Below are 12500 nucleotides of genomic sequence, written 5' to 3' on the forward strand. Positions count from 1 at the left end.
AAGAAAGTCAGTTCACCTTGTTCATGCGGCGGCCATCTTCCTCTGACGTCACTCTCTGGGCGTGAAGCTCTGGCGCTCTTATGATTCTGATCATAAATCGTATTAACAGAAATTGACATATTAACGGTTCAAACCCCGACAGGCCTAGAACCCTGTTGTTTTTGTGTTGGTCCATAGAAACATTGTTATTCTCGTTCTCAGAATCAGATCAATATTTCTGGTTCTGTAGAGAAACTTCTGGGCTCTGTTGGAAACAGATGAGATATTAAAAACAGCCTTGACCTTAATTAATCTCCAATTTTAGCTCCAGAGCTTCTGTCATACTCCAGTTTGAGCAGCATCTTTAGTGCCATGGCAACAGAGGTGACGGGCGACGCCCGGGCAGTGGGTCACAGGTCCGATCTGGAGAAACAGTCGTCATGAATTTACAGAAATGAAAAATGACTAACTGACGTGTGTGTGTGTGTGTGTGTGTGTGTGTGTGTGTGTGTGTGTGTGTGTGTGTGTGTGTGTGTGTGTGTGTGTGTGTGTGTGTGTGTGTGTGTGTGTGTGTGTGTGTGTGTGTGTGTGTGTGTGTGTGTGTGTGTGTGTGTGTGTGTGTGTGTGTGTGTGTGTGTGTGTGTGTGTGTGTGTCAGTTACCCAGCGGTGTGTGACTTCCTGATGAACAACAACCTGCTGTCTGTAATACGAGCACATGAAGCGCAGGACGCTGGGTGAGTCTGATTATCTTTATTTATTATTCTATCATCTCCCTTTTTATACTTTTCATGTCCAGATATGCAAATAAAGACTAAATAATAATATGAGAGAATCAATAAATTATATTTGTCTTGATCAATAAATTATCAACAAATCAAATCTCTCGTCTTGTTCAGATGAGCAGATTCATCAGTTTGATCAGTTACATTTCTGATATGATCCATAAAGGGAGCAGACGTTAACAGATTTACATTGTCTCCAAATATATTGACTCCATTTCATAATTAATAAGAGTCTGACGGTCAATAATCTGAGATGTTGTTATTAAAACCTTATGACACAGAAATGTAACTGAGTCTTGAAGTTTTACAGTTTAACCATAAACTTTATTATAAATAAAAAAAAAGGAAACACAAATATGAGAAGTGTGAATCAAAGACTCCACTTTATTAGGAACTGGTCACTGTAACTCGTAACACACACACACATCACCGCTGTTCATTCATATTATATAACATATAATACACACTCACTCGTCACTGTGTTTCTCTTTATTCTTATTTATTTCACTCTAACAGTTTGGTTTCTTCTGTCTGAATGAATCCCCTCGGATCAATATCAATCTGATGGTTATTGATCTGATGGTTATTGATCTGAGGTTGTGTGTGTGTAACTCTGACGTTTGTGTCCACCAGGTATCGAATGTACAGGAAGAGTCAGACGACAGGTTTCCCGTCTCTAATCACAATCTTCTCTGCTCCAAACTACCTGGACGTGTACAACAACAAAGGTAGGAGAGACGTGAGGCACGGGAACCATGGCAACAGGCTGGAAAAACCTTGAAGCCATGGCAACTGCAGAGAGGAAGCGCATCATGCTAATGTGTGTGTGTGTGTGTGTGTGTGTGTGTGTGTGTGTGTGTGTGTGTGTGTGTGTGTGTGTGTGTGTGTGTGTGTGTGTGTGTGTGTGTGTGTGTGTGTGTGTGTGTGTGTGTGTGTGTGTGTGTGTGTGTGTCCGTCTGTCCGTCTGTCCGTCTGTCCGTAGCGGCGGTGCTGAAATATGAGAACAACGTGATGAACATCCGTCAGTTCAACTGCTCCCCTCATCCCTATTGGCTGCCCAACTTCATGGACGTGTTCACCTGGTCTCTGCCCTTCGTGGGGGAGAAAGGTAAGATCACCTGACCCGGCGGTTGTAAACAGGAAGTAGATTGTCTCCTCTGGAGGAGGAACAGCGATGGTGAAAAGTCAGAGCAGGAAGTGATACCGATAGGAAGTGTTAATTACGTCGAGTCGTGACTGATTAGAACCAATCAGAGAACAGAACGTGGGCGGAGTTTTCACACTGACACGTGACCAGCAGAGTTTCCACTCCACTAGCATCAGTGAAGTGGGCGGAGCCTCCTTTTTTATATTTGCACTGTTTTGTACCTCATCATGTACCGTCACGTGTGGCGCAAACAAAGCCTGTTGTTAGCGTGTCAAGAGAGAGAGGAGCAATATGAATATGATTATGAATATGACTGACTGTGTGTGTTCGTGACAGTGACGGAGATGCTGGTGAACGTGTTGAACATCTGCTCCGACGACGAGCTGATGTCGGAGGGAGATGACACGTGTGAAGGTGAGACGTCGTGTTTTATCTTTTATTATCGTCAGGTGTTCGTGTGAATCGTGAAAACTTTTCTCTCAGATTTCAGCTCTGTACCTTTTTCATATTTATTTGGTGTATTGTAAAATGTAATTCTACTTCACTTCCTGCTGTTGGTACTTTTTATATATATTATATTTCCTGTATATAGTATGAAATAAACACACTGTTAGTTTCAGACTAAAAACTATCACACACTGCGTTAGCATGCTGCTAAATAGCATGTTGCTAAAGACGCGTGTTGCAGTGAGTGTTGTGCCTGATAAAAAATGAGATGATGAATCTCTTGATGATGGTGACGAAGCCCTCGACGTCTCACTTCCTGTTTCGTGGTTCATGGAGGGTTCGACTTCTCCTCCGCTAGCTGCTAATGTGCTAACGTGTTCTGATTTTTCATATCAAACTAAAAGTGAATTTATGAAGCTTGAGGTGGTGAATATTAATCCACATCAGGTGCTTGTGTGTGTGTGTGTGTGTGTGTGTGTGTGTGTGTGTGTGTGTGTGTGTGTGTGTGTGTGTGTGTGTGTGTGTGTGTGTGTGTGTGTGTGTGTGTGTGTGTGTGTGTGTGTGTGTGTGTGTGTGTGTGTGTGTGTGTGTGTGTGTGTGTGTGGGGGTGGGTGGGTGGGTGGGTGGGTGGGCGGGCGGGCGGGCGGGCGGGCGTCCTACATGGGAATATCATTAATCAGACACGAGAAGTAGGAAGCTGAAGTGTTGTGAACAGTACAGTGTGTACAGTTTACAGTAGTGTGTATATACTACAGTTTGCAGTAGTGTGTATAGTGCAGTATGTACAGTAAAGTTTGCAGTAGTGTGTGTATATAGTAGTGTGTACAGTACAGTTTACAATAGTGTGTGTACAGTTCAGTTTACAGTAGTGTGTATAGTATAGTGTGTACAGTACAGTGTGTACAGTTTACTGTGGTGTATATAGTACAGTGTGTACTGTACAGTACAGAAACCAGAACATATTCACATTGAAGAAGCTGAAATCAGAATATTGACTTTTTCTTTTCGTAAAAAATACTTGAACCGATTCATCTATTAACAAAATAGTCAGTGATTAATTTAGTGGTCAATAACTAATCGATAACTAATGGATTAACTGCTGCAGCTTTGATCTGCTGCTGACTCATTCTGATGAACTCGCTCAGATCGTCTGACTCGTGTGTGTGTGTGTGTGTGTGTGTGTGTCTCAGGAGGAACTCCGGCCGTCAGGAAGGAGGTGATCAGGAACAAGATCCGGGCGATTGGGAAGATGGCTCGAGTCTTCTCTGTGCTCAGGTGAGTGTTCAGAGGATCCATCATATTCATAAAGTCAAACTACGTCTGTCGTTTCTCTTCTGCTCCACTTTGTTATGAGGCTAATGACTTTCTGATGATTGACCCGTGTCCCACTTTCAACCTGAGGAAGTGTGTCACAGCTCGTCCTTGTTCACTCGACGTCTCCGAGTGTGTGTGTCTGTATGTGTGTCTGTGTGTGTGTTCATTAGTTGTGCTGCTCTTATCTGTGTCACGCTCCACAGTTTGAATCAACACATGATTAGTTTTACTGATTAGTTACACTGGTACAGAAGTTTGTATTGTTGTATTATGGAGTTTAATGTGTGTGTGTGTGTGTGTGTGTGTGTGTGTGTGTGTGTGTGTGTGTGTGTGTGTGTGTGTGTGTGTGTGTGTGTGTGTGTGTGTGTGTGTGTGTGTGTGTGTGTGTGTGTGTGTGTGTGTGTGTGTGTGTGTGTGTGTGTGTGTGTGTGTGTGTGTGTAGAGAGGAGAATGAGAGTGTGTTACAGCTGAAGGGCCTGACTCCGACAGGGACGCTGCCAATGGGAGTTCTGTCTGGAGGTCGACAAACTCTGCAAAGCGGTGAGTGTCTGAGCACACACACGCATCAGCATCAGCATCAGCTCAAACATGTCCCATCTGCTAACATGGAGGGGGCGGGGCTTATCACCTGTACTGCAGCCAGACAGCAGGGGGCGGGGCTTGTGAGCACCAGGGGGTGGGGCTTGTGACCATAAGCAGCATGATGTGAAAAGTCTTTGCTCCTCTAACAACAGCTCATGATGATGATGATGATGATGGTCTAACCTCTGTGGGGGCGGGGCTTGTATGATGATCGACTCGTGTTAACAGAACTGACAGGTTGCCGTGGTAACGTGAACTGACAGAATGCTGATGATTAACGTCTCACTCTCTCTCCTCCTCTGGGCATGAAACTACTCACGTTACAGCCACCGTCGAGGCAGAGGAGGCCCGAGGTACGACACGCCCCCTCCTCCTCCTCCTCTTCTTCATCTGACTCCTCTTCATCTGACTGCTCTTCTTCATCTGTCTCCTCCTCTTCATCTGACTTCCCCTCCTCATCATCTGACTCCTCCTCTTCATCTGACTTCCCCTCTTTATTGTCTGACTCCTCTTCTTCATCTGACTCCTCTTCATCTGACTCATCCTCTTCATCTGACTCCTCCTCTTCATCCTAATGTTCTTCATCCGACTCTTCATCTGTTTCCTTGTCTTCATCATCTGTCTTCGCCGCCTCTCTATCTGACTCCTGGTCTTCATCTCACTCATCATCTTCTTTATCTGATTCCTCCTCTTCATCTGACTCCTCCTCTTCATCCTCATCTTCTTCATCTGTCTCCTTGTCTTCATCTTCATGATCTGTCTCCTCCTCTTCGTCCTCATCTGTCTCCTCCTCCTCTTCATCCGACTCCTCGTCTTCATCTTCATCATCTGTCTCCTCCTCTTGATCTTCCTCATCCTCATCTGTCTCGGTGTCTGTTTAAATCAAAGCTCCTCTGTTGTTGTACATGTTGTAAAGGTCAAAGGTCAGATCTCAAACTGTCTATCACTCAGATTCATATTTAGAGACGCTGATGATGTCATCTCCATATGATCAGTTCATCCTTTCATATTAGTAGTTCATTGAACATAATGTTTTGTATAAACGTATAAATATATACAAGCTGTGAACAATCAGCTATTCTTATTAATTATAATAATAATCAGTGAACTGGTCCTTTAATGAAAGTCTGTCTCTTTGTCTTCACGCTGCCGTCGTCCTGCGTCCACGTAAGTTCACTGACCAATTCATGTGCCAGAGAGAAATATGAATCATGTATCATATAAAATATATAATAAAATATATATGCATAAACGATGGAGCATGTGGATCAGGGGAGCCGATTCGAATTAATAGAAACATGTCTCGGTGGAAAGCTGGAACCTTCATAAAGAAGTTTCTTGTCATTTTAATAAACTGGGAACTGAATGAAACGTTAATGTTTCCAGACACTGGAAAGTGAATATTTACAGTTTATATTTTAAGTTTATCTTCGTCTCGTATCTTCGTTATCTGAAACAGTAAAAACGTTCATAAGCAAACAGACGTTTCTGTGTCACGTTAGACTGAAAAGGGTTGGATAGATATTTGTGTGTGTGTGTGTGTGTGTGTGTGTGTGTGTGTGTGTGTGTGTGTGTGTGTGTGTGTGTGTGTGTGTGTGTGTGTGTGTGTGTGTGTGTGTGTGTGTGTGTGTGTGTGTGTGTGTGTGTGTGTGTGTGTGTGTGTGTGTGTTCGTGTGGCTCTGCTCACACTCGTCTGTTTCCTCGCAGCCATCCAAGGCTTCAACCCTCAGCACAAGATCCAGAGCTTCGAGGAGGCTCGTGGTTTGGATCGGATCAACGAGCGGATGCCGCCGCGCCGGGACAGCAGGCAGCCGGACTCCGCCCCCTCCCTCAACAACCTGCCGGCGAGCGGCGCTGCGCCTCCGGACAAGAACGGCACCGACGCTCAGGCCTAGACGCTCCGCCCCCTCTCTCCCCCCTCTTCCTCTTCCTCCTCCTCCTCAGTTCAGTCCGAGCGACGCTCACGCTTATTTTTTCCATCATCTATTAAATATCATAGTTTCAGACTGAACAGGATCAAATCTCATCCGCACACGACGGACAAAAACCATTTCACCAAATCTGGAGCCTGATACTTTTTTTATTTCTTTGTCTTTTTTCTTTTTTTTCTTTGTCGAGGAAGCGAAGCTCATTCAAACGCTGTGTTCGTGCTCACACACACACACACACACACACACACACACACACACACACACACACACACACACACACACACACACACACACACACACACACACACACACACACACGATCCATCCTTTCTTATGCCAATGATAGTGTGACTGAGCTCCGAGGAGCAAGTATTGACATTTATATTATTATTATATATGTATATTTTAATTGTTCCCTCTTTTCAATGTGATGGTTTATTTTGATTTTGTTTTTTACAACTTATAGATTTACAGTATAAGCTTTACTGTCCGGAGAGGGGGGGTGAGGATGGAGGGGTTAAAGGTTCATTCCACCTTCATGCAGCTCGACGTTTTTCCTCGGACGTGGTCAAAAGCTCCAGAGAAAGTGAGGAAAGTGTTTTTTTCCGTGTGTCAATCAACTCACCAGAGAAACTGAGGAGTCGTAAACTGCAGCACCGTGTTTCACCAGCAGGGCGACGGGTTCCAAACGACACGTTTCCCTCAATAACACAAACTTCTGTCGTCACGATTAAACTCTGACATCATAGAAAATTTTTATTATCATGAACATAAACAGTAAAAAAGTTTTCTTCACGCGCTGCATGTCATTTAATCAGCTTTAATCAGAGTCGGGGGCGGCGTCCTCCAGAGGACTCGGCCTATGAGGGGGCTTGGCCTCCGACCTCAGTGGCGTCCGTTCAGTCACCAACACGTTCTGGAGTGGTTTGGTCTGAACTCCCTGGGGTCTGCGTTTAACTTCTGCTTACGGTTAGCATGAGCGTTAGCGTGACCCGACCACGACGTCCCGACTCTCTGGACCGTTTCTTTACGTTTTTCCGTGTGAAAACAAAACTTTGCCCACAAATTCAAACCAGAGCTAAAATGTTCCGAATCGATCCTGAGATTTATTTTCTGATTACGACAAAACATCAGAACCAGTTGAAGCTGCATTAAAGTGGAATGATCCTTTAATGGAGACAGGAGGAGGAGGAGGAGGAGGGGGCGTGTCCCGCCGGGAGGATGACGGACGTGGTGGGTTTGATTCTTTGTGTTTCGGAGGCGGGTGGAGATTGTCGGGAGCTTTTCTCAGAACATATCTCTCAGAATGTACAGAAACCATAAAAAGAAAGAAAAAAAAGATGAAATGAAGATTTGTTTTTTCTTTACAGATGAATTTGGGGGGAAAAAAGAAAAAAAACATTTTTGTTGAGTACATGTATTGCGAGGCCTCATTTATGTAGATGTTTCACTCCATTCAAATAAAAAAACAGAAACGTTCCGGTGCCTCGTGTCATTCTGCTGCTCAAGGACGCGTCGCCGGGCACCAGCCAATCAGAGGCCGGCGTGGGAAGTGTTGCTTTGTGTCTAGCTGAGGAGGCGAGCGGCATTGAAGCGGCGCCAGATCCTCCTCGCGCCCGTGTGTCTCTTAGCAACACGAACCCTCCACGTCGTCACCTGCTCTTCACCGCAGCACCGAGCAGCTGCAGGCGGACGGTTAACCATCATCAAATAAACACGTCGAGGTGAGAAACCGTAGGAACGACGAGGACTCAACAACAAGTGTTTAGATTTAAATCTGTCAAACTACAGATGTTTTATCATCGATTTTACGTCTTACCTCATGACAAGATTCTGTTTGAAGATTTGCCTTTTTTATTTACATTTTCATTGATTTCCAGGGAATAAAATCATCAGACCTCCAACAACATCAGTCCTTAAATTCTATCAATCATCAAATCTCTCATCACTACTTTATGAATTATTCTCTGTGAAATCTCACAACCTTTAAAGTCCAGTGTGTCATTTCTGTAATTTTCTGGCGCCATCTTGTGGTAAAGTTGCAAACTGCAACCAGCTGAGCGACAGACAGGGGACACTTTATGGTGGCGCACCACTGATTCCATTTCCTGTTTCCGGCAGCATCTGAAAATTCAACGTGAACGCGACGTGTTCTGGAACGTTCACGGCGTAGAAACATGGAGACTCACATAGAGGTCGGTCCACCTCATGGAACTATATTTAACTCATATGAACAGAGTTATGGACAATATATCCAATTTCTGTGAACACAAACTTTGAAATATTATACACTGTAGCTTTAAAGGTGTAAAATCAGACAATATACATGAGATGTTTCGTTGTTGTCGGCCATCTTTAGACGTGACACTACACGTGCGCAATCAGTGAACCAATGAACAAGCTCCTTATCGTCTTTTCGGCCTCAGACAAACCTCCATGTCAAGATCACTGAAATCTGATGAGTTCTTTCTTGGTTCATGTCCAATACATGACACAGAAGAACAGACGGGTGTAAACATAATACTCCTAAGTGGAGAACAGTAAAACCACTGAGGGAAATAAATGTCGTCAACATGAGATGTATGATATTTGTATCTGATTTATTTGATTCTTTTCATCGTACGACAGAAACACAGACGACTGGATGTTTAAATGTGTCGCCAGCAGAAAGTCAGAGGCAGAAGTTTTTCTACCCGGAGACACGATCCGATGCAGACGCGACCGTGTTGATTAGTATTCCTTTAAAATGTCTGGATGAGATTAGTGGGAAACATGTCGGCGGCGAGTAAACGTGAGGGATGATGTCATCAGCGTGCACTCATTAAAATAAAAAACAAACACCTGTACAGCAAAAATAATGTTTTCAACTGGCAGCAAAATGTACAATCATCAAATAAATAAAGCTCCACATCATGAATATATTCCATAATAAAGTTACATGTTGAATATGTGACATCGATCAGCTGTCAATCAACCAAGTCGAGAAACGCATCGGACGACTGTTTGAGTTCCAGGTGTCATGAAGCGGTTCACACAGAACACTTCAATTTTATTCAAAATACATTTTTACCTTTTCATTCCAGTGACGCGTCGATTCCTCCGAGCTGCTCACATCACATCCTGCTGTGTCTGATTTGTGAGCCTGTCGGCTTTCCGTACGTAACAGTCTGTACAGGCCGCTGATCCAGCTGCCGACGAGAAGGAAGTTCCAAATATGGTCAAAAGGGGGCGTGGTTTGGACCACCTCTTCCAGGCTAATGCAGATGGTTAATGGTTGTGATTGATTTGATGTTAGTTAAAATACTCTGAGGTGCAATTCAGCACGTGACCTGTGGGGGCAGTGACGTCGGCAGTAGTTCTCCGTTGCTGTTTTCCCTGAAACCTGTGGAACCGATTTGTTTAGTTTTCCAACAAACTACTCAAGTAGTTTTGTTGCGGAAATGAAATCGATTAGTTTTGTTGTTTTGTTAGCTACACGCGACCAGCGCACGGCCAACCAATGAGCGAGTTCCACCATCAACATCCTTAGCAACGTGCAATACGCTCGTGAACAGTAGGGGGCAGTGTAGCGGCAGACACTCGTCACGATGGTGCAGAGAGGATGAGGAGTTCTGGGCTGCCCTCTAGTGGAATACTGTGAATAACAGTTACGCTCTCGATGCATCTGGTTGTTTACGTGAACACGTGACCACAAAGGCGAGTTTAGCCGCGGCGGCGTTAGCAGACGTACGTCGCTCTGTCACAGGAAGTAACAGCGTGAACAAGGAAGAACGTGACACTGGTCGTTATTAACTCTGTCGAAACGATGACCTCATTTTCCAGTGATGTGTTTGGACCAGGCAGGTTTTGAAAAGTGAACGAGCTTCATGACACCAGAGTTAAACCCAGAGTCGGCTGCTAACATGCTAATCTGACGTGACAGACGTCCGGTTTAACTCCTGGAACCAAACAGCTGCATGACGATGATGACGATGATGATGATGACGGTGACGATGATGATGATGATGATGATGATGAAGGTGATGGGTGGACGTGTGATGTGCGAGCAGTGATTATAAGTGCAGCACAGTGTGTAACGTGTGTGAGTGTCAGTGCGTCAGTAGGTTAGTCAGAGGTTCATCAGGAAACACTGCGTCTGGTCGCTGCTCCTCCAGGGACGTGATTGGTTAGTGAGATGGACGACCTGTTTGCGTGGACAAACGTGACAAGTTCTGGACGTCCGCTGTTACGTCCTGGTTCTCCTCCTCCTCTTTCACTTCCTGTTAGAACAGCAACACCTTCTTCTTCAGTTCATTGCGCTTCCACAACGAGAGGCGGTCGAACTCGGCCATCGGCATCCCGAGCACCCGCTCAAAGTCCTCCGGTGCCAGGTGTCTCTGACGGGACGAGGAGGAGGAGAGTCAGGATGAAACTGGTCTGAGGGTTTGGGACAGAGTGAGACGTCGTACTTCTCACACTCACCTCCAGTCGCGTGCGGTCGACTCCTGGCGGCAGCTTGCAGCGCCCCCTGTGGGTCACGATCAGCGCTTCGTAGGGATACACCTGAGCAGCAGGGACACGCCTCTTTATGATTATTACTCAGATAAAGTTATGAGTTTTATTTTAAAATATGAAACAACAAATATTAGACTTTGGATCAAGTTTCAACCATCGTCCGTTGGTTTGTGAGCGGACATTTTCAAGCCTTGACTTTAGCATATTGTCCAGCACCATCTTGGTTTTTTGCATCGTTGCAAAACAACAACTTGTCAAAATGTGAAACTCGAGGTTTTAAAACCAGCAGCTCACAAACTAACGGGTGATGTTGCAGTGTGAGTCGCCCTCTGCTGGTCACTCAGAGAAAAACAGGCGTCAGATACAGCAGCTCTCACCTTCTGCTCCAGGATACTGGGCAGAGAGTTTCCTCGGTCCATCCTCTCCCTGCGAGCGTCTCCGTTCTACACAAACACACACACACACACTTCATTAACAATGTTTCTATACAACTTCACACACGTTAAAACACGACCACGAGGACGACGAGCCAGAAGGAGGCGGAGACGGATGCAGATTGAGCTCAGACACAGAGACGTTGTTCAGGTGGAACATGATGAGCAGAAGTGAAGACGACGGAGGCCTGAACCACTGATCCAGGATCTGTTCTGTTCTCAGGCTTCACTGATCAATGGACTCAGTTTCACTTCCTGTCTACGTGTCGTTCTTTATGAGTCAGAAGCATGAATAGAGAAACACTGACCCCTGCAGGTCGGTTCAGTCACAGCAACATGTAAATAATATGAACCTATGTTTGATATTTAAGCATAAACCTGCAGGTTAAAGACCTGCAGACACAGAACATTCACAGACGAGCATCTCACCTGAGCAGCTGACGGACGTTGACGTTGAGTTGAGGGAATATAAAAGAAAGCAACAGAGAGGTTTTTAACGTGTTGGACAGATTATATATAAAACACATGTATGAACTTTAACATGAGTGAAGTTAACATTTCTTCGTGTGCAGAATCAAACCGACACAGACACAACATCAACGTGAAAAGTCCTTTTGAAACTATAACTTTATTTACACTAACCTGCTCCACAGGTAAACAATAAACACAAGGAATAAAATTATCAAAAGAATCAAAACCAATCGTTAAGACTCAGGACTCCAAATGAAATGTATTAATAATCTCAACAGCTGTTGATGACGAACACGCAGGTCAGGACGAGGTCGGAGACAAACATCATGGCCGCCTCGTGTCCTCTGCTACATGTAATACACACACGTGACCAGTGGAGGCAGTGAAGAGACAGATAATGATCTGAGCAGTAGCCACAGTCTGAGGCCTGCGCTGCCCTCCAGTGGAGAACTGCAGTAACACGTGTAGTTACACACCAGACCTGTGACGCTCACGACTCATCTGCTCGTCTACGAGAACACGAGTTTATCTCGAACAAACACAGTGTCGTATTAATGCTACACACATCCCAGAGGATCATGGGAAACATCCTACCTGAGCGGCCTTTGTCTGCGTCTGTGGAAAACTCTGCCGACTGCATCTGCAAACAGAACAAATCATTTGATCTCTGATGTGAAAGAAAACACTGATCCAGAACCAGCTGAGACCCGGTGCCGACACTTACTCTGGTCAGACCGGAGCTCGAGTGGGATGGAGACTTTGTCGCAGTCGCTGACAAACCTGCAGGTGAAACAGAAAAACACCTGGTCAGAGAAGAGTGAAGCTGGAGGTGAGAACAGGAAGTGAACAAGAAGAGAATCGACTCAGAGTCTCACTGGTGTGCAGGTGAGTTCTGTCCGGCAGCGACTGAGTCTTCCT

At 45.0% G+C, this 12500-nt stretch overlaps 2 protein-coding genes across 6 annotated transcripts in view; one reads left to right on the forward strand and one right to left on the reverse strand.

Moving 5' to 3' along the window:
* ppp3ccb (protein phosphatase 3, catalytic subunit, gamma isozyme, b) overlaps positions 1-7662 on the forward strand; it is a 13718-nt gene extending 6056 nt beyond the window's left edge. The window contains exons 7-14 of one of the 3 annotated variants that reach the window (XM_035607966.2): positions 637-714; positions 1396-1490; positions 1745-1870; positions 2246-2323; positions 3547-3631; positions 4113-4210; positions 4579-4605; positions 5969-7662. In XM_035607966.2, the coding sequence (XP_035463859.1) occupies positions 637-714; positions 1396-1490; positions 1745-1870; positions 2246-2323; positions 3547-3631; positions 4113-4210; positions 4579-4605; positions 5969-6147 (766 nt within the window). In that variant the 3' untranslated portion in view covers positions 6148-7662. Of the gene's footprint in view, positions 1-636; positions 715-1395; positions 1491-1744; positions 1871-2245; positions 2324-3546; positions 3632-4112; positions 4211-4578; positions 4606-5959 lie in introns of all 3 variants that reach the window. The other 2 variants (XM_035607965.2, XM_035607967.2) reach the window with 2 other exon arrangements.
* A 1104-nt stretch (positions 7663-8766) lies between these two features.
* Positions 8767-12500, reverse strand: part of dmtn (dematin actin binding protein) — a 12272-nt gene continuing 8538 nt past the window's right edge. For all 3 annotated transcript variants that reach the window (XM_047329407.1, XM_047329409.1, XM_047329408.1), the window contains exons 10-16: positions 12458-12500; positions 12307-12362; positions 12177-12222; positions 11541-11548; positions 11055-11120; positions 10645-10725; positions 8767-10559 (exon numbers count right to left, since the gene is read on the reverse strand). The exon at positions 12458-12500 is cut by the window's right edge and continues 63 nt beyond it. In XM_047329407.1, coding sequence (XP_047185363.1) covers positions 10446-10559; positions 10645-10725; positions 11055-11120; positions 11541-11548; positions 12177-12222; positions 12307-12362; positions 12458-12500 — 414 coding nt within the window. In that variant the 3' untranslated portion in view covers positions 8767-10445. The remainder of the gene's footprint in view (positions 10560-10644; positions 10726-11054; positions 11121-11540; positions 11549-12176; positions 12223-12306; positions 12363-12457) is intronic.

This window comes from Scophthalmus maximus, chromosome 20 (assembly GCF_022379125.1).
Source record: "Scophthalmus maximus strain ysfricsl-2021 chromosome 20, ASM2237912v1, whole genome shotgun sequence".
Lineage (NCBI taxonomy): Eukaryota > Metazoa > Chordata > Actinopteri > Pleuronectiformes > Scophthalmidae > Scophthalmus > Scophthalmus maximus.